We start from the raw sequence: 26,310 nt of genomic DNA, 5'->3' as shown, positions 1-26,310 counted from the left end.
TTCTGTGACGTGAGGCGGCTAGCAGACGGTCGGTTTAGCCAGTCTGTCTGCTTCCTGACCTGGGCCCCAGTTAGTCAAGTACAAACTCTAAGACTATGTGCTATATCTCTAGAGAGAAGAGCGGCACCACCCCAGGAGGGATGAACACCATCTCTTTTCAACAGGTCAGGTCTGCCCCAAAAACTCGTCCAATTGTCTATAAAGTCTATGTTATTCTGAGGGCACCACTTAGACATCCAGCCATTGAGTGACGACAGTCTGCTATGAATCTCATCACCCCGGTAAGCAGGGAGCGGACCAGAGCTTATTACAGTGTCTGACATCGTACCTGCAAGTTCACACACCTCTTTAACATTATTTTTAGTGATCTCCGACTGGCGAAGTCGAACATCATTAGCGCTGACGTGGATAACAAAGATTCAATACAAAAGCGGAGCTACAAACGCAAAGCTCTCAGCAGCACAACAGACAGAGACAGACTGAAGCAAGCAGAATGCTCGGAAGAGGAGGACTGTGAGCCCTTTTCCTGAGTCTATCTCGAATCCCAGCGCGTTTCCCGCGGTGTTTCTTGATCCGGCGCCTCGGGGATGGATCATTGTTCATCTCTGCGTTCCGAAGACTCTCCAGAGGCCACACTGGATTCCTGGATAAAGTGTCCTGAAGCAGGTTGGTGTAGCGGTTTCCAATGTCCAAAAGTGTTTCTATGTTGTAGGTGATCAGTGCTGATGTGGAATGTGTAAAAAGAGAAAGTAAAAGTAAAAAAGTAAGTTAAAGCAAAATCTCAGCGGAGCGGCCTGAACGGCATCCGAACACAGCGGTGCCATTTTGAATCTCTGAATGTGAGCAAAACTAAAGAGCTGATCATGGACTTTAGGAAGAGACAGCAGCAGCCCTACACTCCTCTTATGATCAGTGGGACCCCTGTGGAGAGGGTGAGTAGCTTCAAGTACCTCGGCGTAAACATCTCCGAGAACCTGACTTGGACTACACACATCCAAACACAGGTTAAGAAAGCCAGGCAAAGACTGTACCATCTGTGACAGCTGAGGAAATTCAGGGTCTCACCAGCAATCCTGAAAACTTTCTATTCAGGGACCATAGAAAGTGTATTGACTCAGTGCATCTCAGTGTGGTATGGAAACAGCTCCAATCAGGACTGCAAAGCACTACAGAGAGTTGTGCGCTTAGCTGAGCGCATCTCAGGGTCTGCTCTCCCCTCTCTGCAGGACATCTACCTCAAACGCTGCAAAAATAGAGCTGTTAAAATCTTCAAGGACTCTAATCACCCTGGTAACCGTCTATTCACTTTGCTTCCATCTGGTAAGCGCTTCCGTAGTCTGATGGCAAAAACTGAGAGACTTAGGAGGAGCTTCTTCCCCCAGGCCATCAGGCTCCTAAACTCTAACTCTGTATCATAACATCACTTGACTCCATGTAAATATCACCATATCAATAAGCTATTCATAATTTCTCTACCTCATATTGCTGCTATTTAAATACCCTGTACAACTTTTTGCACATTCCTCTTTATTACTTAAGCCCGGCTCACACTGTGCGATTTTGGCCACGATTTGTTCGTCTGAGACAAATTTTGAAAATCCTAAAAGATTCCTATAATCCTAGGCTAAAATCGGTTGTCTAGATCGCTGGTTTGACATGTTCACCGACAGCCGATTAATGGCCGTTGCGATCAATTTTTTCCTCCGATTAAATTCTGGCAGCGTCAGAAGATTTCAGACACTTTCCTGCAGTGTGACATCTCCTACGACGACCGTCAAACCAAGAACCAATAGGAGCACTGAACTTGATGACGCAATTAGCGCGACAACTTCAAACCATTCATTATTTGTAAAAACAATATATGTACAACGTAAAGTTTACTTAAAGTTTATTTATTAAGGGGCAGGATGTTTAAACTTGAATAACAAAATTAGCTCAAGTTCGCTCTGTAGAACTGGAAGTCCATAAAGTCCTCTTTTGCCCAGCCATGACTTGCTCCACACACGTCGTCTTTTTTGTTTTGTTTTTTAACATCAAGGCATGTAATTAATAAAACTAACGCTACACGTTGCTGTTGTTTGCTAGCTACCATTATAGCGAGAGAACGCGGGTCACGTATTGATGACGTAAAACTCCGGACAAGTCTTCTTGAGTACGTCCGTTTTTATCGCGTCTTGACTGTCGTACAGTCTGACATTAAGACAACTGAGATCCTACAGTCTGACATTAAGACAACTGAGATCCTACAGTCTGACATGGGGATCATGTTCGTACAGTGTGACAAGCAGCAATCGCAAAAGACTATTATAAATCACACAGTGTGAGCCCGGCTTAAATCAACAACATACTGACCTGCACATTTATATTTATATAGTTTATTTTTTCTACTTTTCTTCTTCTTAATATCTGTATTCTATATAATTGCACTGTCCTTGGAGCGGACCTGACCTACATTTCACTGCTGGTTATACTCTGTATAATTGTGTATGTGACAAATAAAACTCTTGAATCTTATAGCAGAGCTCTCGAGTGAAGACCTCGACTAAAAATACAATAAAACTAAAGATAAATATAAAAATATAATAAAATACCTAACTACATAATACTATTGTTGTTAGAAATTGCAACAATATAAAATAGAAATATAAAACATTTAAAATTGTAATTAAAACAATAAATAATCAATAATCTCCTGGTCAGAGGAGAACTGACTGAGTCTGGTTTCTCCCAGGGTTTATTCTCCATTCGGTCTCAGAGGGAGTTCTGGTTCCTTGCCGCTGTCGCCTCTGGTTTGCTCAGTTGGGGACACTTCATTTCTAGCGATTATCATCAATTTGATTTCACAGATACTGTTTAAACTAAACTGAGCTAGACAATGACATCTCTGAATTCAATAATGAATATTTAACTGAATATTGAGTGTTTAATCTTATTATTATACATTACTGACACTCTATCCTCCAATCTGATTCTGTTAAGTGCTTTGACACAATCTGTATTGTTAAAAGTGCTATTTAAATAAAGCTGACTTGACAGAATTAGCCTACATGCAGCATTTCACATTTGTAGTGCTGGCTCATCAAAGCAGATTTTCAAAGGTGCATTAAATCCATCATATCAATGATAATTTTAGAAATACAATTTATTGTTAAATTATATAATTTTGTCTCAAATGGATGAGGAAAGTTAAATCGGTTAAATTCAAAAAGCTCTAAATTATTTTTTTTTCAATTGCCATCTGAGAATAAAGACAGCATTAGTCAAAAGGCACATCTTAGGGCTGGGTATCGAGTTCGATACTTTTCAGGCACCGACCGAATTGCCTCGATACCGCCGAGTCTCGAAAAACGTCTTGTCGTTCGGTAAAGTTCGGTACCTAAGGGGTTAATCTCATCACCGTCAGTGAGCCAATAATCCTGCAGCACTAGGTGTGTTTGACTAGAAGCGGCGCTGCGCTGATTGATCAGTGTTTGACCTCCGCGAGAGCGATTCGAAAGCGCACGGAGCAGTCTGCTCTCTATATCACGCAGTTTCGCTTACTTGAGACAGACTGAAGCTCGCGGGACATTTCAGCGTCTGTCGTCTCACTAAATGAGGACATAAACACATGAACAACAGCTCTAGACCTGCTCTGAGACTCACTTCATGAGCGTTTTACAGTTTGATTCGAGTAAAACTAACTACATATCATATACACACAGAACTGTAAAGGTATTCCAGGCAACCCGTCAAAATAAAAGTTCGGTTTCACTTGGAAGACACTGCGGCAGAAATAAATTAATATTGTTCAGCAGACAGCACTGCTAATACTAGGCTACTATTAAAATTATTAAAACTTTATTATTATTATTTTTTAGAAATGATCACACAACAGTTATTCCATTTTTTTATTTTAATAGTAAACCCCCTTTGTTTGCCAAAATAAATAAACTTTGATTTTCAATAATTTAAAGAGAAATTAAATTAATGTTTTATGTCTTCATTTGAAAACCAGATACAGAACACAGAATTTCTGAGGAAAAATAAAACCTTTCATTAGGCTATTTTAAGAATAAATTTAAATAAACTAAGTTGTTTTTATGCATTCAAATAATTAGACATACTACACCAGAATTTAATAATAAAACATATGGTGAAACAAAATAAAACATCCACTTATGAAAGTGGATGAAGATTTTAAATTTCTTGAAGTCTTTAACAACCTAGAAATGATGATGTGTTTTAAAATGAACACGCACTAATGTAAACGTAGCCTAACAGATGTGTAAACTGAAAACTATTTGAACTTTATTAAAATTGTTTATTTATTGTGTTGGATATATTTTGTTCCTTTGTGCAGTGGCTCAGGAGATGAGGCTTTGAGTCTGTATAAATATCAACAAGCTAAAAAAAAATAGTTTTTTGAGATGATGTAATCTTATTAAAACTGATTTCATAAAACTGGTATCGAAAAAAGTATCGTTCAGGAACCGGTATCGAACATTTTTGAACGATACCCAGCCCTGCAGACCATTTAAACATGTAAAACACAAGTTCTCTCATTGTAGCATTTTAGAAAGAGGAATTCAAGAACTCTCAAACCAGAACAATTCTGTTCTGTACAGCCCTGACCAAACCAGGTACAGATTTTAAAAGGTGCTCCTCATTTAGCAATAAACTCCTCCGTTTGCACTGCTGCACGCAGAAATGTGTCAGCAACTAGACATTATCGCGATATCGCGGGGAGACTAATTCTTATCATGGGGAGAATTACTGCAAACGATAAGATATCGCCCATCCCTACTTTGAACCCTGTTTTCCAAACTTCAAAGTGATAGTTCACCCAACAATTAAAATTCCATAATCATTTACTCACCCTCAAGATGCTCAATTTCTTTCTTCTGCTGAACTCAAAGATATTTTGAAGAATGTTTGTAACAAACAGTTTAAGCACCATTGAGTTCCATAGAAAGAAAACAATACTATAGAAGTGAATGGTGCCCAGAAATCACTTGGAAGCAAACATTCTTAAAAATGTTCTTTTATGTCCAGCAGAAGACAGAAATTCACACAGGGTTGGAACAACTTGAGGGTGAGTAAATAATGACAGAATGTTCATTTTCAGGTGAGCAATCCCTTTAAGGCCCCCAAAAATGCTGATGTTGTGTAAATGCATGGTCAAAACTAGTGTTTTTTTGACAGCCGATGCAGATATCTTGGAAAGCAGAGTATATTTTTATTTATTTTAATTAGTAGTTAACAAATACATTTAAAAATGACAAAACTGAACAAATGAAGGAATTTGAAATAACAGTGAAGAGTAAAATACAAATTCTAGAAATGGGATTTAATTTTTAAAGTGTCTGCATTGGTCCCCACCACAATGCTCTCAATCCGCTTGTTGTACTGCTCCAAAGTTGTGAGAAGATGTTCATAGAATTCCTGTGGAAGAAAAGTAATAGACATCACTACACAAAACAGCTTTAACATTAAACTAGCCCATTTACATCAACATGCTACAGAACAGAAGACTGTCAAAGATTGTAACATTGTATTAAAAACAACTGTTGTAATGTTAATAATACAATATAAGCAAGCACTACATTTACTTAAATGCTGAAAAGAAAGTGCACCTGGGCTCTTTGAGTTTGCTGGTTGCACTTTTCTCTAAGCTTCTGCATCTTTTCCCTGAACTTTTTAGTTTCACGGTTGCTTTCTTCTATCATTTTCACAATTTCCTCTCGTTTCTGGTGGATTTTGTCATAATGCCTGCAAAATAAATGCATAAATAAATAAAGTTAGAACAGTGGTTTCCAAATGTCTCTGGCGAAGTACCACCTTGATCAAATCAGAGCATTCAAGTAGAGCACAGGGCGATTCTCCAGAATCTAAGTGATGCATCCTTACTTCTTTAAAGGGGTCATATGATGTGATTTAATGTTTTCCTTTGTCTGTGGAGTGTTACAAACAGTGTGTGCACATACAAGATCTGTAAAGTTACAAAGAGATATTCTTATAAACGTTACTGCCATGCCTTAACTAAAATGCCCCAGTTAAACCATTTAAATCATCAGTCTCTGAAACCATACTTTTTTTGAATAAAAAGAAAAAGCAATGACCATTTTTTCGTTCTTGCTGAAATGTGAGCTGAAGACTAGCAGTCGACTGAGTTGTTTTTGACCGCAGATGCAGATATCTTAAGCCTCTTTCACAGTGATTCCAGAAAATACACAGATCATGTATCCCATGATTTGTCCTAGAATAGTTTGATTTTGGTTCATTCACACTGCCAGTGATTTTCCGGAATCTGGGCCCATATTTATCACGCGTCTGAGAATTACTCACAAGAACACTGCTAAGAATTAACGTAAGAGTAAAAAGAATTCTTGGCTCAAAGCTGCGCCTAAAAGTTACAGTGCTGGTCAAACACCTGAAAGATCTGAAAATGGAATTGTTTGCCTCCAAAACATGATTTTATTTCATAATGTTCATGAAGCAAACATCCAGATGGTTGCTCTGAGCACAACAGCTATCAGATGAAGTGAGTTGTGCTGTTTTATCCACTTTGAAGTTTGACATTTGTAGGGCTGCCCCTAATAGTCGACGAGAAGAGGCTTGGTCGACTACAATTTTTATTAGTCACAGAAAAAGAAAAAGGTGGTGGCGAAGTTATGCAGTCCGTAATGGACAGATCATTAACGGCTGGTCTGAGGTATAGTAAATCGGCCAGGACATCCAAACGCTCGCCTATCATTCATCCACCTCAAATATGGTTTATCATCTGAAATATGCAAGTATTAGCAACGTTACATGGCCGCTCAATCTAATGTTAGCCTGGAGAAATATGCGCTGTTCAAGTGTCTGTGTGGAGCTTGCTGCAGGACAGATGGAGGCGCTGGTGTGCTCGCTCACTCTTATCGCTATGACCAAAAATGAGGGCGTATTTTAAAAGAAATACATTTTTCGAATCTGTAAAAACTCTACGTTCATTTGTCCACTCACAGTAACAACGAAACATGACACTTTTGTAAAATTATGAAAGCAAACAGGGTGCGCTGGGTCTCTGCCTGTGGCGCTAAACTCTGAAACGTTGTGTATATTGCTTACAGACATGACAAATATATCTATGGAGAGGGAAATGTCTATTGCTTAAAATGAACTAATACTAGTCGAACAGAAAAATCTTAAATTGAGGGCAGCCCTAAATATTTGGTATGTCCACCTTTTGCAGTAATTACAGCAGCACAAGCTGATGTCTTTGTCGATAGTCAAGACTATATTAGGCTCATTTTCCTATTAATGTATGAATCTAATACACAAGTTTCACTTTTTGAATGGTATTACTGAAATAAATCAACGTTTTCATGATATTCTAATTTTATGACCAGCACCTGTATGTTTATTCATTCATGTTTCTGTATTTCATATTAATTTCCCCTTGCTTCTGCATTTTCCCAGCCGCACACAATGTCATAAGACGTTGACATCTGGTTCAATTTCGGTTGCGACGCCGGATGGCAAATTCAAATGTAAACTCAACGTCTAATGTCAATGTTAAATTGATGTCCAATACCGACGTCAGCTGACATTGAGATTGTTGTTTTTAGTTTTTTTTTTTTAAATCCAACGTCAAATATTGACGTCAACCCGATTTTCACTTTCAACCAAAATGCAACGTCTCATGCTTGTGGGGTTTCATGAACTGTTTTGTCTGTATGAATAGAGATAGATAAGGGGGGATGTTTAACCCAAGATTTACAGGGTGTTGCTGTGAAGCAATTTTGGTATAACAGTTCATGTTGAATTTGTGCTGGTCAGACAAAGTCTGAACATTGAACCATACGCAACTAAGACTGTTCAATAAACTGTTACTTTTTACCATCATCACTTCGTCTCCTGCTTCTTCTCTACTCTGGCTTTTCTTGGTCAACTTCTTGACTGACAGAAGAGTGTTAAACACTCATTTTGGGTATCAACAGTTCTGCTGACTAGTTCTGTTACTGGACAAACTGATATTTTCTGACGGGATCTGGCATCCGGGGCTGGATCCTATATATTATCTGGCGTGGAGACCCAATCTAACATTTTGGCGTTGTCGGCAGGATGGAATAACACTGCTGTTATCTCCATAAGAGCGGAGTCAAGATTGTTTCTCGCACGACCAGATGGTGAATGTCCCAGAGCACTGGGCTTCTGACTCCGGGCCACGAGCGAGGACTCCAGCAGGCATCTTCTCCTGGCTTACTACTGCAAGCAGAGTGAGTGTGTTCGGTCTTGACATTTCACGAATATTCAGTACGTACTGTGGGAGTAGCTTGCTACTGGGTCAGATTATACCATTTCTTCAGTTATGGAGGTGTCAGGAGTTAAGCTAGATGATGTAATTGAAACGCTGGCAGAACAACTGAAAGAGATCAAAGATCAAGGAAGCAGAACAAGAAATAGTTGCTAAATATAAAATCTAGGTGCAAAGGGGCAGTCTTTGGGAACCTAGAGACATCAAAAACGTATGGGGTAAAATAAAAAAAATGAAAACCAGAGAATCAAAGCGAATCCATTGGATTTTTGCCACTGTCTAAATGTAGGAAATGAGAAATGAAACAGCAATTAGACAAACATAAGAGACAAAGAAGTCATGGAGAGAAAGTTGAAGGGGTTACAAGATGGGTGTCAGGAATTAAAAACTCAGCTTGAACATGAACAGAAAACTAAAACAGCTAATGTCCAAAATACACAAAGCTGGAATGCTGTGCTTTGTAACAATAAACCTAATAAAACTTGTGGTGAGAAGCAGCAGCAGTCGTCCAGAAGTGAGCAGAGAAAAGGTTCTCCTCTCAGAAAACGTACAAATAAGGATCATTTTATATGCTTAATTACTATTTGGATCGCTAGAAGAGGGCTTAATGAACTCATTTTTCATGACTTTTGCCTGTACTGCATTCACACTCATTTTGCCAGCATGGGTCACATGTTTATTAGACATTCAAAGATTTGTTTAAATGATAATGCGTTTTTGCTAAATGCTGACAGTAAACTAAGTATTATAATGATAGTTTTTCCTATTCCTAATAATATAAGAGCAACCTTTTAATTTCTTTTGTTAAATGTGTCAGTTCTGTCTGATTATTGTGATTCTATCTGTATTAGAAGGGTTAATGGTGACAGTAAACAAGAGGGAGAATGAGAGTGAATGTGTGTTTTCTGCACTGTTAAAATAAACATCCCGCTTTGATCAGCCAACGCTGATATCTGAAAAAAACTAATGTCTGCAGATATCTAAAGCAGATAATAAACACACCAAAGGTGTACAATCCATTGCTTCATTGCTGTGATCCTAATCTTTAGCTACTAGGATAATAATTAGGATAAATAATTATGCAAAATAATAGTTTCCAAAAATAACAGCTGGAAAATTGATACTTGTTAAAACGCATTTGACAGAGGGCACTGAAAGATTAAAAAAATAATACGTTTGCACGGTTCCAAATATCAGCACAAAAACAAAATTCAGAAAGTATGTAACTTTCCTCAAACAATCAAAGATTTTAAGATAAATGGGTCCATGAGGCAAGAGAATAGGTGCAAGAATGGTGAATGTCTTTAAAGCACAATGACAGGTTTAAGAATCTTTTAACTTGCCAGCTAAACTTAATCATTTTATTTATGCCATTTATAACAGGTATCAAATGACTTAAACTTACCCATAAATATTTTTGATTTGCTGATCTTTCACCTCTCTTTTCTTCTGTCGACGGATCTGATGTTTAGACTCCTTGTCAAGTCTCAAGGCAAGCGCCCTCTTCAGCTGGGCTTCTTCATTGCTCAGGTTCTTCAGCTCTTTCTGCAAGGCTTCATACATGGCTGCTAAGCTCTGGATCTGAACAATAAACATTTATAAAGGTTAGGGGGGGATTCAGCTTATAATGCTTTTACACAGGACTGAGAAGTGCATTATGCTGCTGTATCCGTGGCCTATGATGTGCATCTGAGCTTCACCTCCTCTTTTTTCTGGTTGGCCTTGCACATGCTGCTCTGTAAGTCCTGCAGCTGTTTGAGCGAGGCCTGGATTTCTGCCTCCACCTGACTCGCACACTGCACCAACATCTGTAGCTCCACCAACCTTTCATCAGTCAGCTCCTGTCAGACAGACAGAAAATCCATCAATAACCAATGAGAACAACAGGAGGCTGTACACATGTTTACCAATACTGTTCCATGACGTTTTTGAGACCGTATTCATGACCTAATAACTCCATTATTTTACAATTAGAATAAAAATGTTCAAATTTATCATAGCATGTCTTAACTAAAATAAATGACTACTAATGCAAATAATCTATCACCACATCACTGGATATTGTAATTTATCGTTAATATTACTTTTACTTTTAGTCATTTAGCAGACGCTTTTGTCCAAAGCGACTTACAAATAAGAAAAAGTAACTAAAACTAAAAGTTACAACTCTATAAATACTATATACCCACATATGTAAGGAAATAAGGAAATTAAATAAAATTGACACATGCATATAACAACATTTCAATAATAAACAAATAAATGAAAAAACTAAAATAAAAAGCGATACTTCTGTCCTATAATATTTAAAATATTAAACTTTTAAACTCAGGAACTGAATTTTGTTTTGGAGTAGTAAATAAACTGAATTAAATACAGATTCAAGTCACAAAATGATTCAAGAGCAGTGAGTGATTTTCTGTCTTTTGTTGTCTGATTAACATTAACGATAGATGCACAGCTTTATTAGGCTGTCACAAGACCGAATGATACTCATGTGCTTTCAGACTTAACACAAAACTGACCAGGTTTATGAGGATACTAGCAACAAGCTGCGGAAAATAACTGTATGATACTCACGAAGCAGATTTATACAATGAAAATTGATTCTTTGAATTTACTCATCTTTAAGGCAAGTGCTTGCAATCAATTTATTTCAGCTACTTTTAAATAAACTAATTAAGTTGAATAACTTTCAACTTGTATTTTTATTTAAACGTAGCTAAAATAAATAGTTTGCAACCACTTACCTTAAAATAATAAAATAAAATAAAATAGTAGTATAATTTTGTTCAATGTGCATGCACGCTCTGGATGTGACACAGAACAGCCTCTGGAGCACACGGGTACTGAATGGCTTAAAATGATTTTAAAAGATGTGCAAATGATACATTTCAATAAACCGGAAGTTAACCAAGAGCCTTGCATTTTAGACATCATATTGACTATTTATGCTCTATTTCAACCACACACATAATTCCAAACACAGCCACAGCACTGTCTTGTGTCAACATGAATCAACTGTTCAAATGACTCGGTTCAATCGCAATGACTTATTTACAGTGACTTGCTGCCACCTGCTGGCAGTTTTCATCTCACATTTAAAGTATCTTATTTAAATAATTTCAAATATCAGCATTCAACGTTTTATGTTTAATATATCAAAACATTATGCATTTGTAATTGCAGGTTAAATGCATCATGTCTTGCATTAAACAGTGTGTAAATACATCTAAACGCCTCTCTTCATTTGTGAAATAAAATTTCTATGACTTTACCAAACTTTTCCAGGCCCAGAAATGTTGGTTTTAAAACTACATGACTTTTACAGGTTTTGCCTGACCATAAGAACCCTGGAACAGAGATCTGATGACCTAATGAACTTAGGTAACTTAGGTAAACAAGTTTCACATTACCTAAAGAGCATAATAATTACACATACTTTTGACATCCTAAAGTTCTTCACATTCTCTTTCATCCTTTCCATCTCATTTTTTAGTTCTTCAGGTGACTCCACAATTTGAGACTTGAGCTTGACCATCTCATCCTTCAGCGTGGCCACATCCACTTTCCTTTGAGTCTGTAGGGGAATTAAAACAATGAAACCAACTTTTCACTTCGTTTCAAACACAAACAAGGAAAATCAATAAACAAATAAGATAAGATGTACACAACAAAATACTCTAAAAAGGTTCATCCAGAAGCTCAAATATTTCAGTTTATGTAAATTATTATTTAGTCAAATTAACTGTACTTATTTACATGAAACAAGTTATTTTAGATTTACCACATAAAACATCATTTAGGTTGATCTGAAAAAGTCTATGTAGCATGCTTTTCTCTCTGTAAGCGGTCTCACTCAGATGTGCCTCACGACAGAAGAAACGATCCACTACATCACCTCATTAATCCTCATGCAAAAGCTGTGAATAAAATCTGATCAATCTAAATTTATGATCTGATACATACCAGTTTCTGAGACATCTCAGCAACTTCAGTCTTGCACTGTGCTGCCTTTTCATTCATTGCATTCTAAAGAGAGAAGATGCAGAGTCAAACACAAAGATGACAAGGAGGGTAAGCATGCAAGACAAGCCGTGAGAAGCACTGGGCCATGTGACGGCTTTAATGCATCATGTCAGTAGTGAACCTGGTGAAAACGCTAAGATCCAGAGGTCATTTAAGCAACCAAACAGTATGTGTATACTGGAGCACAGTATGGAGCACTTAATCACGGACCACTCACCAAATCCTGATACTCATGCTGCATGTTAGTATTCAGCTCTGCCAGAACGCCTGCCAGCTCTTTAGCCTCTGCTTGCTGCTCTGGAGGTATGGTACTGTCAAGGAAAGGTTTGTCTCGCTCATAATTAAGCATCAGTTTTAATAAAACATACATTTAAAAAAAAAAGAAAAAAACTCACGTCAGTTTCTCAATCTTTTTCTCAGCTTCCTTTATTTCTCTCGTGTACGCCTGGAGTCTGTCCATATCAGACCGCTGTTTAACAAAACAAGTCAGCAAAAATAAACAAAGTTATGGCCTTGATTTAATGTAAATTGTCACCGCACCATATTTGCAATGTAAAAACTTACAGGTTCAATAACCTACAGCCAAGAAAGAACAGGTTCACAATGGAAAGATGAAATCTGCATATCAGCTGTTTTGAGCGGACTAAATCATGCGCATCAGATGAATACTAAAAACTGAAATATTAACTTACAAAGCTTTGCTGGTGGTCAGTAGTAATTTCCATCCTCTGCTTTCTGAAGTGCAGGAAATTTTGGATCGCACTCAGGATAACGATTGTTCGCTTGCTCTCTGTCAGAAAGGTCTCAATAATTCAGCTCTGCATCACTTTAACAAACATTAACTTGAACAAATTAAATAAACTGAAATAATTTAAACAAAGGGATTACAATCACTGTTTTATGCTGGGTGGAATATATTATATATTACAACTATTCCATTAAACTGGCAGCACTGCAAGAGTGCGTAATAAAGTAATAAATATATATATAGGGGCAGCAAGGTAAAAAAATATCAATCTTACTTCTGAGCTCTGTGATAGTGAAAATAAAAGAGAATATAAAAGCTACTTACTGGGGTTGAGCAAGTCATTCAGGCTAAAATCAAATACATGACAAAGCGGCAAGAACTCGCCCCTAAAACAGATGTAAATGTGGAGAAAGTCAGCACTGAATACTAATCATACTCCAGTAACAGTATATTAGATCAGAGGATGTGTTCTGTACATGCGCATGCGCAGACTCATGATCGGCGTGACCCACTCGAACAGTGAGGGGTGCTGGATGTTCTCAGATAACGGCACCTGTGGGAAATATGGGTGAAGAGAGTTATAATTCATTCTTCATCTCTGATCTGATCTGATCTGATGAAAACAAGCCACACTCACCGTGTAATGACACTCAGGTCTGAAACGAAACAGAAGCTGTAAAACCCTCATGTAGACTCTTTGAATGGATTCTGGCTGCAAATGAAATGCGTTATTTTAATCTCTGGCACTGTTACTAACTCAGCGGATAATGCTTGTTTCCTCGTTACTCCAGGAGTATAGTCACCTTCGGGCTCGGAGTAATATCATTCTTGGTGAAGTGTTTCGCCTCTTGTCCAGTCAACACCTCTGTTCTGTAGAACTGCACGATAGCATCCACTTTATACACCGGGAACGTGTTTTCAGACATATCTGCTGCAGAATAAACTCTATTAATAACTCTATATCTGCTGCAGAATAAACTCTATTAATAACTCTATATCTGCTGCAGAATAAACTCTATTAATAACTCTATATCTGCTGCAGAATAAACTCTATTAATAACTCTATATCTGCTGCAGAATAAACTCTATTAATAACTCTATATCTGCTGCAGAATAAACTCTACTAATAACTCCATCCTCATATCTGCTGCAGAATAAACTCTATTATTAACTCTATATCTGCTGCAGAATAAACTCTATTAATAACTCTATATCTGCTGCAGAATAAACTCTACTAATAACTCCATCCTCATATCTGCTGCAGAATAAACTCTATTAATAACTCTATCCTCATATCTGCTGCAGAATAAACTCTATTAATAACTCTATATCTGCTGCAGAATAAACTCTATTAATAACTCCATCCTCATATCTGCTGCAGAATAAACTCTATTAATAACTCTATCCTCATATCTGCTGCAGAATAAACTCTATTAATAACTCTATATCTGCTGCAGAATAAACTCTACTAATAACTCCATCCTCATATCTGCTGCAGAATAAACTCTATTATTAACTCTATATCTGCTGCAGAATAAACTCTATTAATAACTCTATATCTGCTGCAGAATAAACTCTATCCTCATATCTGCCGCAGAATAAACTCTATTAATAACTCATATCTGCTGCAGAATAAACTCTATTAATAACTCTATCCTCATATCTGCTGCAGAATAAACTCTATTAATAACTCATATCTGCTGCAGAATAAACTCTATTAATAACTCATATCTGCTGCAGAATAAACTCTATTATTAACTCTATCCTCATATCTGCTGCAGAATAAACTCTATTATTAACTCTATATCTGCTGCAGAATAAACTCTATTAATAACTCTATATCTGCTGCAGAATAAACTCTACTAATAACTCCATCCTCATATCTGCTGCAGAATAAACTCTATTAATAACTCTATCCTCATATCTGCTGCAGAATAAACTCTATTAATAACTCTATATCTGCTGCAGAATAAACTCTATTAATAACTCCATCCTCATATCTGCTGCAGAATAAACTCTATTAATAACTCTATCCTCATATCTGCTGCAGAATAAACTCTATTAATAACTCTATATCTGCTGCAGAATAAACTCTACTAATAACTCCATCCTCATATCTGCTGCAGAATAAACTCTATTATTAACTCTATATCTGCTGCAGAATAAACTCTATTAATAACTCTATATCTGCTGCAGAATAAACTCTATCCTCATATCTGCCGCAGAATAAACTCTATTAATAACTCATATCTGCTGCAGAATAAACTCTATTAATAACTCTATCCTCATATCTGCTGCAGAATAAACTCTATTAATAACTCTATCCTCATATCTGCTGCAGAATAAACTCTATTAATAACTCTATATCTGCTGCAGAATAAACTCTATTAATAACTCTATCCTCATATCTGCTGCAGAATAAACTCTATTAATAACTCTATCCTCATATCTGCTGCAGAATAAACTCTATCCTCATATCTGCTGCAGAATAAACTCTATTAATAACTCTATCCTCATATCTGCTGCAGAATAAACTCTATCCTCATATCTGCTGCAGAATAAACTCTATTAATAACTCTATCCTCATATCTGCTGCAGAATAAACTCTATCCTCATATCTGCTGCAGAATAAACTCTATCCTCATATCTGCTGCAGAATAAACTCTATTAATAACTCTATCCTCATATCTGCTGCAGAATAAACTCTATCCTCATATCTGCTGCAGAATAAACTCTATTAATAACTCTATATCCGCGCAGAATAAACTCTATTAATAACTCTATCCTCATATCTGCCGCAGAATAAACTCTATTATTAACTCTATCCTCATATCTGCTGCAGAATAAACTCTATTAATAACTCTATATCTGCTGCAGAATAAACTCTATTAATAACTCTATATCTGCTGCAGAATAAACTCTATTAATAACTCTATCCTCATATCCGCCGCAGAATAAACTCTATTAATAACTCTATATCTGCTGCAGAATAAACTCTATTAATAACTCTATCCTCATATCTGCTGCAGAATAAACTCTATTAATAACTCTATATCCGCGCAGAATAAACTCTATCCTCATATCTGCTGCAGAATAAACTCTATTAATAACTCTATATCTGCTGCAGAATAAACTCTATTAATAACTCTATCCTCATATCCGCCGCAGAATAAACTCTATTAATAACTCTATATCTGCTGCAGAATAAACTCTATTAATAACTCTATCCTCATATCCGCCGCAGAATAAACTCTATTAATAACTCTATATCTGCTGCAGAATAAACTCTATTAATAACTCTATATCCGCGCAGAATAAACTCTATCCTCATATCTGCTGCAGAATAAACTCTATTAATAACTCTATATCTGCTGCAGAATAAACTCTATTAATAACTCTATATCTGCTGCAGAATAAACTCTATTAATAACTCTATATCTGCTGCAGAATAAACTCTATTAATAACTCTATCCTCATATCTGCTGCAGAATAAACTCTATTAATAACTCTATATCTGCTGCAGAATAAACTCTATTAATAACTCTATCCTCATATCTGCCGCATAATCAACTCTATTAATAACTCTATCCTCATATCTGCTGCAGAATAAACTCTATTAATAACTCTATATCTGCTGCAGAATAAACTCTATTAATAACTCTATCCTCATATCCGCCGCAGAATAAACTCTATTAATAACTCTATATCTGCTGCAGAATAAACTCTACTAATAACTCTATCCTCACACACACACACACACACACACACACACACACACACACACACACACACACACACACACACACACACACACACACACACACACACACACACACACTACTCATAACGAACAACATTATAAAGCTCCAGCGGATTCAGAGATTCAGAATTATATTACCATCTTTTTCACATCGTTGGTCCGACATTACTGAAACTCTACGAATAAAACCAAACTATTATAATTTACTAACCGAGATCACGCTCGACACCCCTCTCCGTCAACGGAAGCAAATTCAAACTTTACGCGCCTCTGTCGTCACTTCCGCCCTACGGTCCCTACGTCACGAATCGTCGCAAAAGCAACGCGCGTGGCTCCCTCTACTGGACAGATTATGCAGTAAATAATAAATTAAACATTATAATTATTGCCGGGATAAATTATGTAGTCATCCTTATTAATTATAATGAATAAAAACGTCATTCAAAGATGCACACAGTAGCTTATTGATCATGTTCAGTACAGAGTTCTTCTAGAACAAACAGAATAAAGATCAGGGTCCAAACCCCTAAATATTATTATAATTATGCAATGAACTGCGATGTTCGCATCACTGTAATGTTTCAAATTTATAAGATGATATATTTATAATAAAATGTATTTAAAGTAATAATGATCTTTTATTCAGAAAGCAGAGTTTCAGTTTATTTTAAGCTGTTCTTCATGTATTTGTTGTAAGCAGAAGATTGATGCTTTACTGGCAGATAGTTATGCACGATTTATTATTATAATAATAGGAAGTACATGTACTGTGTGTGTAACAAGGACACCTTAAAATGAGATATATAACAGTTATACTTATTGTTTTATTCATAGTAACTACAGTCTGTTTTCACTCGCAGACCGATGTCTGGACAGTTTTGAAACGTGCGCAAAAACGAAGCCCATGATTGGTGGACTGCAGCCTGACGTCAGAATTGCGTCCCCAGCGTCACTGTGTTATGATGTGACCGTTATCGTTTGTCGGCGGTTCAAGGCGGAAACTGGTTGAAATGCTGGATATTCAGCGCGATAAAGAGTCCTAAAGCTGCGGTGGATGTGCTTGATCGCTTCCGCGTTGGCGGTGTGTTTCTGCGCGTCAGTCGCGTCGCGTCGCTCCGGCAGTTAGTCTACAGGAGAGAGATGTCGCTGGACTCCGAGGACTGCTATGATCTGGTCTTTAAGATCGTTCTGGTCGGAGATGTCGGTGTCGGTAAGACTTGTGTGCTGCAGCGCTTCAAGAGCGGGATATTCACCGAGAAACAAGGAAACACGATCGGTGTGGATTTCAGCATGAAGACCCTGCAGATACACGGCAAGAGACTGAAGGTCAGCACTCATCACAGTCTGCTTATGATCAGCCTTACTGCAGTTATTACACATCTTCATATTATTATTATTAACTGAGGGCTGGCTAACACATCACAGAGCTGTAATAATAAGATGTTTTATCAAGTGCATGCTGTGAAGTTTGTTGTTGGTACACTGGCCGGTATATAGGTGTATATGAGGTATATATGTATATAGGTGTATATGAGGTATATATATATAGATATGTATATAGGTGTATATGAGGTATATATATAGGTATGTATATAGGTGTATATGAGGTATATATATAGATATGTATATAGGTGTATATGAGGTATATATATAGATATGTATATAGGTGTATATGAGGTATATATATAGATATGTATATAGGTGTATATGAGGTATATATATAGATATGTATATAGGTGTATATGAGGTATATATATAGATATGTATATAGGTGTATATGAGGTATATATATAGACATGTATATAGGTGTATATGAGGTATATATATAGGTATGTATATAGGTGTATATGAGGTATATATATAGATATGTATATAGGTGTATATGAGGTATATATATAGATATGTATATAGGTGTATATGAGGTATATATATAGGTATGTATATAGGTGTATATGAGGTATATATATAGGTATGTATATAGGTGTATATGAGGTATATATATAGATATGTATATAGGTGTATATGAGGTATATATATAGATATGTATATAGGTGTATATGAGGTATATATATAGATATGTATATAGGTGTATATGAGGTATATATATAGATATGTATATAGGTGTATATGAGGTATATATATAGACATGTATATAGGTGTATATGAGGTATATATATAGATATGTATATAGGTGTATATGAGGTATATATATAGATATGTATATAGGTGTATATGAGGTATATATATAGACATGTATATAGGTGTATATGAGGTATATATATAGGTATGTATATAGGTGTATATGAGGTATATATATAGATATGTATATAGGTGTATATGAGGTATATATATAGATATGTATATAGGTGTATATGAGGTATATATATAGGTATGTATATAGGTGTATATGAGGTATATATATAGGTATGTATATAGGTGTATATGAGGTATATATATAGATATGTATATAGGTGTATATGAGGTATATATATAGATATGTATATAGGTGTATATGAGGTATATATATAGACATGTATATAGGTGTATATGAGGTATATATATAGGTATGTATATAGGTGTATATGAGGTATATATATAGATATGTATATAGGTGTATATGAGGTATATATATAGATATGTATATAGGTGTATATGAGGTATATATATAGGTATGTATATAGGTGTATATGAGGTATATATATAGGTATGTATATAGGTGTATATGAGGTATATATATAGATATGTATATAGGTGTATATGAGGTATATATATAGATATGTATATAGGTGTATATGAGGTATATATATAGATATGTATATAGGTGTATATGAGGTATATATATAGACATGTATATAGGTGTATATGAGGTATATATATAGGTATGTATATAGGTGTATATGAGGTATATATATAGATATGTATATAGGTGTATATGAGGTATATATATAGATATGTATATAGGTGTATATGAGGTATATATATAGGTATGTATATAGGTGTATATGAGGTATATATATAGATATGTATATAGGTGTATATGAGGTATATATATAGATATGTATATAGGTGTATATGAGGTATATATATAGACATGTATATAGGTGTATATGAGGTATATATATAGGTATGTATATAGGTGTATATGAGGTATATATATAGATATGTATATAGGTGTATATGAGGTATATATATAGATATGTATATAGGTGTATATGAGGTATATATATAGGTATGTATATAGGTGTATATGAGGTATATATATAGGTATGTATATAGGTGTATATGAGGTATATATATAGATATGTATATAGGTGTATATGAGGTATATATATAGATATGTATATAGGTGTATATGAGGTATATATATAGATATGTATATAGGTGTATATGAGGTATATATATAGATATGTATATAGGTGTATATGAGGTATATATATAGACATGTATATAGGTGTATATGAGGTATATATATAGGTATGTATATAGGTGTATATGAGGTATATATATAGATATGTATATAGGTGTATATGAGGTATATATATATAGATATGTATATAGGTGTATATGAGGTATATATATAGACATGTATATAGGTGTATATGAGGTATATATATAGACATGTATATAGGTGTATATGAGGTATATATATAGGTATGTATATAGGTGTATATGAGGTATATATATAGATATGTATATAGGTGTATATGAGGTATATATATATAGATATGTATATAGGTGTATATGAGGTATATATATATAGATATGTATATAGGTGTATATGAGGTATATATATAGGTATGTATATAGGTGTATATGAGGTATATATATATAGATATGTATATAGGTGTATATGAGGTATATATATAGATATGTATATAGGTGTATATGAGGTATATATATATATAGATATGTATATAGGTGTATATGAGGTATATATATAGGTATGTATATAGGTGTATATGAGGTATATATATATAGACATGTATATAGGTGTATATGAGGTATATATATAGATATGTATATAGGTGTATATGAGGTATATATATAGGTATGTATATAGGTGTATATGAGGTATATATATAGATATGTATATAGGTGTATATGAGGTATATATATAGATATGTATATAGGTGTATATGGGGTATATATGAGGTGTATATGAGGTGGTTGTTCAGCTGTAAACAGGCTAAATGAGCTGTCTGTGGAGTCTAATGAGCTTTATTTATATTCTGTAATAACAGATACTAGGTTCTGCTGGGCTGTTGTTTATGGTTTACTCAAATCTAATCTCAAAACTCGTATTATTACATTATTTAAATACATATATAATGCATACAAAGCTCAGTCGTGATACATGAATGTCTTGTATAAGCACACAGTATTGAGGTAGTCCTGGGCAGAGCGCTTCCTGGTTCTGTGACAGCTCAGATAGACTGGGGCTTGATCAATCACTCAGTGAACATCAGCACTTTTTATTGTCTGTGTTGAGATTGTGTTCACTGTTGTGTTTTACCATGACTAGATGATTTGCCTAGTTTCTGCAGTAATGCACATATGAAGCTGTTTAAAGACTGTGATGGATATATTAATATGTTTCAGTGGCCAGTGAAGATGCTAATATCCAGCGAGCAGGAGAACGATGACCAGTGGGGTTTTTTATTTTTATTTATTGATTGTCTAATTAATTTCTTGTCTTTTAAACCTAAAAACCTAGAAATAAAGTTTTCACTTGGGGTAAAGAACAAAAATGCAAAAGGAAGAATAACTATTTAAGATTCTGCAGTATTTCTAGGTCATTAATCAAGTAAGAAAGGTGCTGTTGATCAGGTTAAAGGCCCAAATATGACTATGATGCTGGTGCAAACAAGATTTTCAATACAAGCAATTATTGTATTATTAATGTTGCTCATCCTTGATGGCTGGGAAAAAGGACCAGGGGAATCTGTTTTGAATGTGAATTTACTTTTCATTCAGAAATGTTTATTCAACATTTCCTTTCGCATTTATTGTGAAAGTGCCTTAAAGTTCACCCAAAAATGAAAATGATCCATCCTCATGTTGTTCCTAACCTGTATGCATTTCTTCCTTCAGTAGAATACAAGATGTTTGAAAATATGAATAAAACATGTGAACTATATACAAATACTTTAATTTTATTTATATTAATTTAGGTTAGTTACGATTCAAGCGTGGAAACATGTTAAAACAGCAGCAAAATATGACTTTTTAAGCAGAGACATCTTATCATTTTAAAGACGGTTTAGCACATAAACAACTTAAAGTCATATAAATATGCTTTCCATTTACAATAAACAACAGCAAGCATATTCCCTGTAGTGGTGAGTTGGACAGGACCATCCTGTGATCTGCTAACGAGGGCAAGAGTCTGGCGATACGATACGCATCACGATACAGGGGTTATGATACGATACTGTAAGCAAGGCCATATATTGGGATATTTCTTATTTTAGGAACAGGATATATTTTTAGGAAAGCTGTCATTAAGAACACACCACCATATGCAAACCTTAGCAAAAAATAAATAAATAAAAATAGTTTAACCAGAACACACTGGGATGTGCATTAGCAATAATCAGTCCCTGTAACACTCAACATTACTGAAGCACTTCTGTGCAGGACGAGTAAAGCGGGACATATTCAACTGCTTGCAGGATTCTTTAGTTAAATGCATCTATAAAATGTATTTTATAAATATATATATATATATAGACTCTATTTTAAAGTTTCACTTTAAGTTTATAATTGTGACATACAATGTCAAAACATTTGATCTGAACAAAAAATGACATCTGTATTAACACCAGCATTAGTGGAGTGCCCTGATGCTAGTGTTTCCTGTCTCTGTTTAAGGTCAGGATATGAACTCAAAACTAAACAATTGCCATGAATCTTCTATGATTTATTTTTTTTTCTTTTAAATATCGATATTACGTTTTGGAGAATCGATACAGTCAAACAAACTATGGCGATGCTCACGTGTATCGATATTGTCTTACACCCCTAGTGCTAAGTGAGATTTAATGAGTGAGATTTAATCAGTGGGGTTTTAGCGATCCAGCGGTCACTTACAGTAAATGTACAGGATAAGTACATCATCGTTAAACACACCCAATATACAGAAGGTGCAATATATATATATAAGTGTGATAGTAGTGCAATACAATAAAAACTGCAGTCAATGTAAAGGTAAGTATGTTGTGGTGTAGTTACAGATTTGGGACACAGCCGGACAGGAGCGGTTTCGCACGATCACACAGAGTTATTACCGCAGCGCCAACGGAGCCGTCATCACTTACGACATCTCAAACAGAGCCTCCTTCATGTCTGTGCCCAAGTGGATGGAGGACGTGAAGAAGTACGGCGGATCCAACATCGTCCCGCTTTTAATCGGTGAGTGCAAAGCTGAAGAATCAGTGTTGGTTGTTTCCTTCATGAATTGTGATTGCTTTAAAGAAATAGATCAACCTAAAAATGGAAATTTGCTGAAGATGTTTTCACCCTCAGGTAGAGCTGCATGATCAATCATTAAAAGCCTCGATTCAAACACCCACACCATCCCATTTCTAAATGACACAATCATTAGGTAATCATTTGGGTCAGGAACCGCTTCACAGACAGTCTTTTCAACTACACAGTATTATTTCTGTCTTACAGTCATTCATATCCTCGCAGAAATACTGGGTTTAAAGTTTATAGCTCAGATATAGCATTGATGTCTACGGTAGCGATCGACAGAGCAAAGCATGCTTTGAAAGTAACTGCTGCTTCAAATAACATTTGTGTTAATGCCATTATTTTGTCACTAGTGACTGTTAAAATGTATTTGTCATTGAATCATTCATTCAAACCACCTTTTCATGATTTTACTATGAAAAATTGATGTAATATAATATATTTTAAATACATGAATATTAAAATGTTGAACAATTAATTAAAAAAGGCCTCTAACACTAGCTTGCTCTATTCTTTGTCTATTCTGTCTGTTTTTTCTTTTTATTATATAACTAAAAAAACAAAACCATGTGTACAGTGTTAGGCTAACTGCCACTTGTTGTAGCACTGGTGACTCTCAGTTTATCCAGAATCGTGCAGCTCCACCCTCGGCCCGTCCAGTTTGTGTCTTCCTCAGCCATTCACTGCAGAGACAGAGATTTCTCCAAATCTGACGAGGAAACAAACTCCGATGGCCTGAGCGTGAGAAGATTTTCAGCAAAATGCCATTTTTGTATAAACCATTATTTGAAATAAAGTGTTTCAGGAACATCTCCTGATTAAAGCACTGTTGAATGCTTCACTTTGCATCCCAGGTAATAAATCAGACCTGACGGACTTGCGTGAAGTGCCGTTTGAGGATGCACAGAGCATGGCTCTCCAGCTGGATTGTGTTAGCGCCATCGAGACTTCAGCCAAGGACTCCAGCAACGTGGACGAGGCCTTCAACAAAATGGCCAGCGAGCTCATTCTGAGGCATGGCGGGCCCATGTTCACTGAAAATGTCACAGACAGCTTTAAACTCAACAGCAAGGATGTGAGCAACGAGGGCTGGGGGTGTGGGTGTTGATGACTGTGTTCAGAAAGCAATAAAAAGCTCTGGTTCTCACCACTCGCGCAGTTATATAAATTGAGTAGATGCTGGATTTGAAGGAGGAGACGCTGAGGATGCGTTAGATGGGTTATAAAAGACCCTCAAAACAGTCAAACGTAACTGTGAAGACATTGGGCATGATTGCCAAGAACCAAATTGACACAAATCATATCCAGACAAAATTATTTTCAAAACATTTGGGCTTGAAAGGACAAATAACACGTTGTGGTAAACCGTAAGAAGTTTCCAGTTAGAAACAGTCAGTGTGTCCAGACACCGGTCAGATCGTGTTTGATGCTTAATGTGCAGTTATGTGTAGCTAGACTTCGGACCAATGAGGGCTTCCTAGCGCTGTTGATCAGATCTCCTGCCGCTTGTCAGACCGGCTGCTAGGGTTCACTTGTATATGTCAGCAGAGGTTTCTGTGTGATCCACACCCAGTTATTTCTCATTCCAGTTGTGGTAAATGTGTTGTGTAGCCAGGCTGAGGTTCTGGTTTAATCTTCCTGATAGTTATGTAACTGATCTTTGGTAACAGTGGCTCAATGCCTAACTCATTGTCACCGATATTTCTACTTTTTATAGCCAATCATGATTTCAAGAGCAGAGGTCGCAGTGATAGCGTGAAAAGGTTCCAATGGGCATTTGCGCCAGAACACAGATAGACAAATCTCTTCTATTCCACGGAAGGGAATTTCTGTCGAGGTTATAGGGTTTCTCTTTCATCCGTATTGACCAGAAATCTCTCATTCTGCGCTGATTTACTGACCTGAATTCCCAGCATGGTATCAGCAGCCATGATCCCAAGACACTTTGCCAATGTCTTTAACAATTGTTTAAGATTTAAAGAAATAATTCAAAAATGCAACATTTTTCAGAATGCATTTTCAAATCCAGGTAGCAACATTACTTGTAAATGAGTGGCCATCTGCAGTAAACTGGGTAAACTGGTTTGAATGCAGTGGGTTTACTGTACTCTCCTAACGGCTGCCAAGATGGCTTACTTTACCATTTTGTATCAATGTATGTTTTTTTATAAACTGGACAATTAAAAAAATGCAGACTGTTCTTGGAACCCTTTTGAACTGAAATTGTATTGGAGATGTCACATGGACATTGATATTTTATACTTTGCATTCATTTATATATACCACAAAGCCTCTTTTAATTACAATAAGAGCCTATTAAACTAGCTTTTTAAACTTGCAAAAAAGCATTTTTCTGAAAATATTGTGCCGTGGTTAATTTGTGACAACGTTGCACTGATGAATTAGGAGGAAGTAACATCACCTGCCGTTTCATCTCAAGTAAACATCAATAACCAGCCGTTTTACATGCAACAGCGTATTTGTCTTTGTCTGCAATATCTTCTTAAGGCTAAGAGCTCAGTTAATCAAGATCAAAACGTAGTATATGGTACGATGGCAGCCTTTAAGAATGTCAAGTATTTAGTTACACAAATGTGTAGTTTAGGAAAATGCATTTCTTTGGTTATACAGTGAGTGAAAAACAACAGTATGTGGAAAGGTAAAGCATATTACAAGAGCATTCTTCAGAGAATTTATAGTGCCTTAATATTGTAGTTGTTTTTAATGTCACTGTGTTATTACTATGCATTTTGTTGTTGTTTTTTTTTGGTCAATCAGTTAAACGTTTTGAGAAACATGATCAATCTGTATTTGGTTATAAATTATATTATTTTATCAATAAAAGTATCACAGCATATTTATCACACTTTTTTTTAAATGCTTAATTCATTCAGAATACTCAAAGTTCTTAAACCAGGTATATGTACAGAGTATACATTTGAGGAGGTCAAAGTTTATTTACTCTATAGTTACGAGTGAAAAAACTGGCAACTACCAGAACTATATACTGGAGGTTCAAAGCGT

General features: G+C 35.8%; 2 protein-coding genes across 3 annotated transcripts in view; one reads left to right on the top strand and one right to left on the bottom strand.

The window, feature by feature from the left end:
* Nucleotides 1–5,197: 5,197 nt before the first annotated feature.
* Nucleotides 5,198–26,310, bottom strand: part of nuf2 (UF2 component of NDC80 kinetochore complex) — a 35,058-nt gene continuing 13,945 nt past the window's right edge. Inside the window, exons 6-18 of the mRNA XM_079396383.1 lie at nucleotides 13,856–13,983; nucleotides 13,690–13,764; nucleotides 13,529–13,605; nucleotides 13,377–13,438; nucleotides 12,997–13,094; nucleotides 12,700–12,773; nucleotides 12,522–12,615; nucleotides 12,245–12,307; nucleotides 11,718–11,855; nucleotides 9,976–10,116; nucleotides 9,681–9,856; nucleotides 5,613–5,748; nucleotides 5,198–5,421 (exon numbers count right to left, since the gene is read on the bottom strand). Coding sequence (XP_079252509.1) covers nucleotides 5,314–5,421; nucleotides 5,613–5,748; nucleotides 9,681–9,856; nucleotides 9,976–10,116; nucleotides 11,718–11,855; nucleotides 12,245–12,307; nucleotides 12,522–12,615; nucleotides 12,700–12,773; nucleotides 12,997–13,094; nucleotides 13,377–13,438; nucleotides 13,529–13,605; nucleotides 13,690–13,764; nucleotides 13,856–13,983 — 1,370 coding nt within the window. The 3' untranslated portion in view covers nucleotides 5,198–5,313. The remainder of the gene's footprint in view (nucleotides 5,422–5,612; nucleotides 5,749–9,680; nucleotides 9,857–9,975; nucleotides 10,117–11,717; nucleotides 11,856–12,244; nucleotides 12,308–12,521; nucleotides 12,616–12,699; nucleotides 12,774–12,996; nucleotides 13,095–13,376; nucleotides 13,439–13,528; nucleotides 13,606–13,689; nucleotides 13,765–13,855; nucleotides 13,984–26,310) is intronic.
* On the top strand, nucleotides 17,738–26,152 carry rab43 (RAB43, member RAS oncogene family). 2 transcript variants are annotated; one of them, XM_079396382.1, is made up of 3 exons: nucleotides 17,738–18,138; nucleotides 23,046–23,223; nucleotides 24,141–26,152. In XM_079396382.1, exons 1-3 carry the CDS (start codon nucleotides 17,953–17,955, stop codon nucleotides 24,392–24,394), a joined length of 618 nt encoding a protein of 205 aa, XP_079252508.1. In that variant the 5' UTR covers nucleotides 17,738–17,952; the 3' UTR covers nucleotides 24,395–26,152. The 2 variants fall into 2 exon arrangements, with proteins under 2 accessions (XP_079252508.1, XP_079252507.1); XM_079396381.1 differs by having other exon boundaries at nucleotides 17,744–18,138; nucleotides 23,040–23,223.

Source organism: Barbus barbus (genome assembly GCF_936440315.1).
Source record: "Barbus barbus genome assembly, chromosome: 37".
In the NCBI taxonomy this organism is placed as follows: Eukaryota; Metazoa; Chordata; class Actinopteri; order Cypriniformes; family Cyprinidae; genus Barbus; species Barbus barbus.
The sequence above is the reverse complement of the archived record's forward strand: the minus strand, read 5'-3'. Positions and strand labels throughout refer to the sequence as shown.

Coding starts and splice junctions, on each gene's coding strand:
- rab43 (XM_079396381.1), top strand. CDS start 17,953: ATGTCGCTGGACTCCGAGGACTGCTATGATCTGGTCTTTAAGATCGTT. Junction 18,139..23,039: donor TACACGGCAAGAGACTGAAG/GTCAGCACTCAT, acceptor GTTGTGGTGTAG/TTACAGATTTGGGACACAGC. Junction 23,224..24,140: donor CATCGTCCCGCTTTTAATCG/GTGAGTGCAAAG, acceptor TTTGCATCCCAG/GTAATAAATCAGACCTGACG.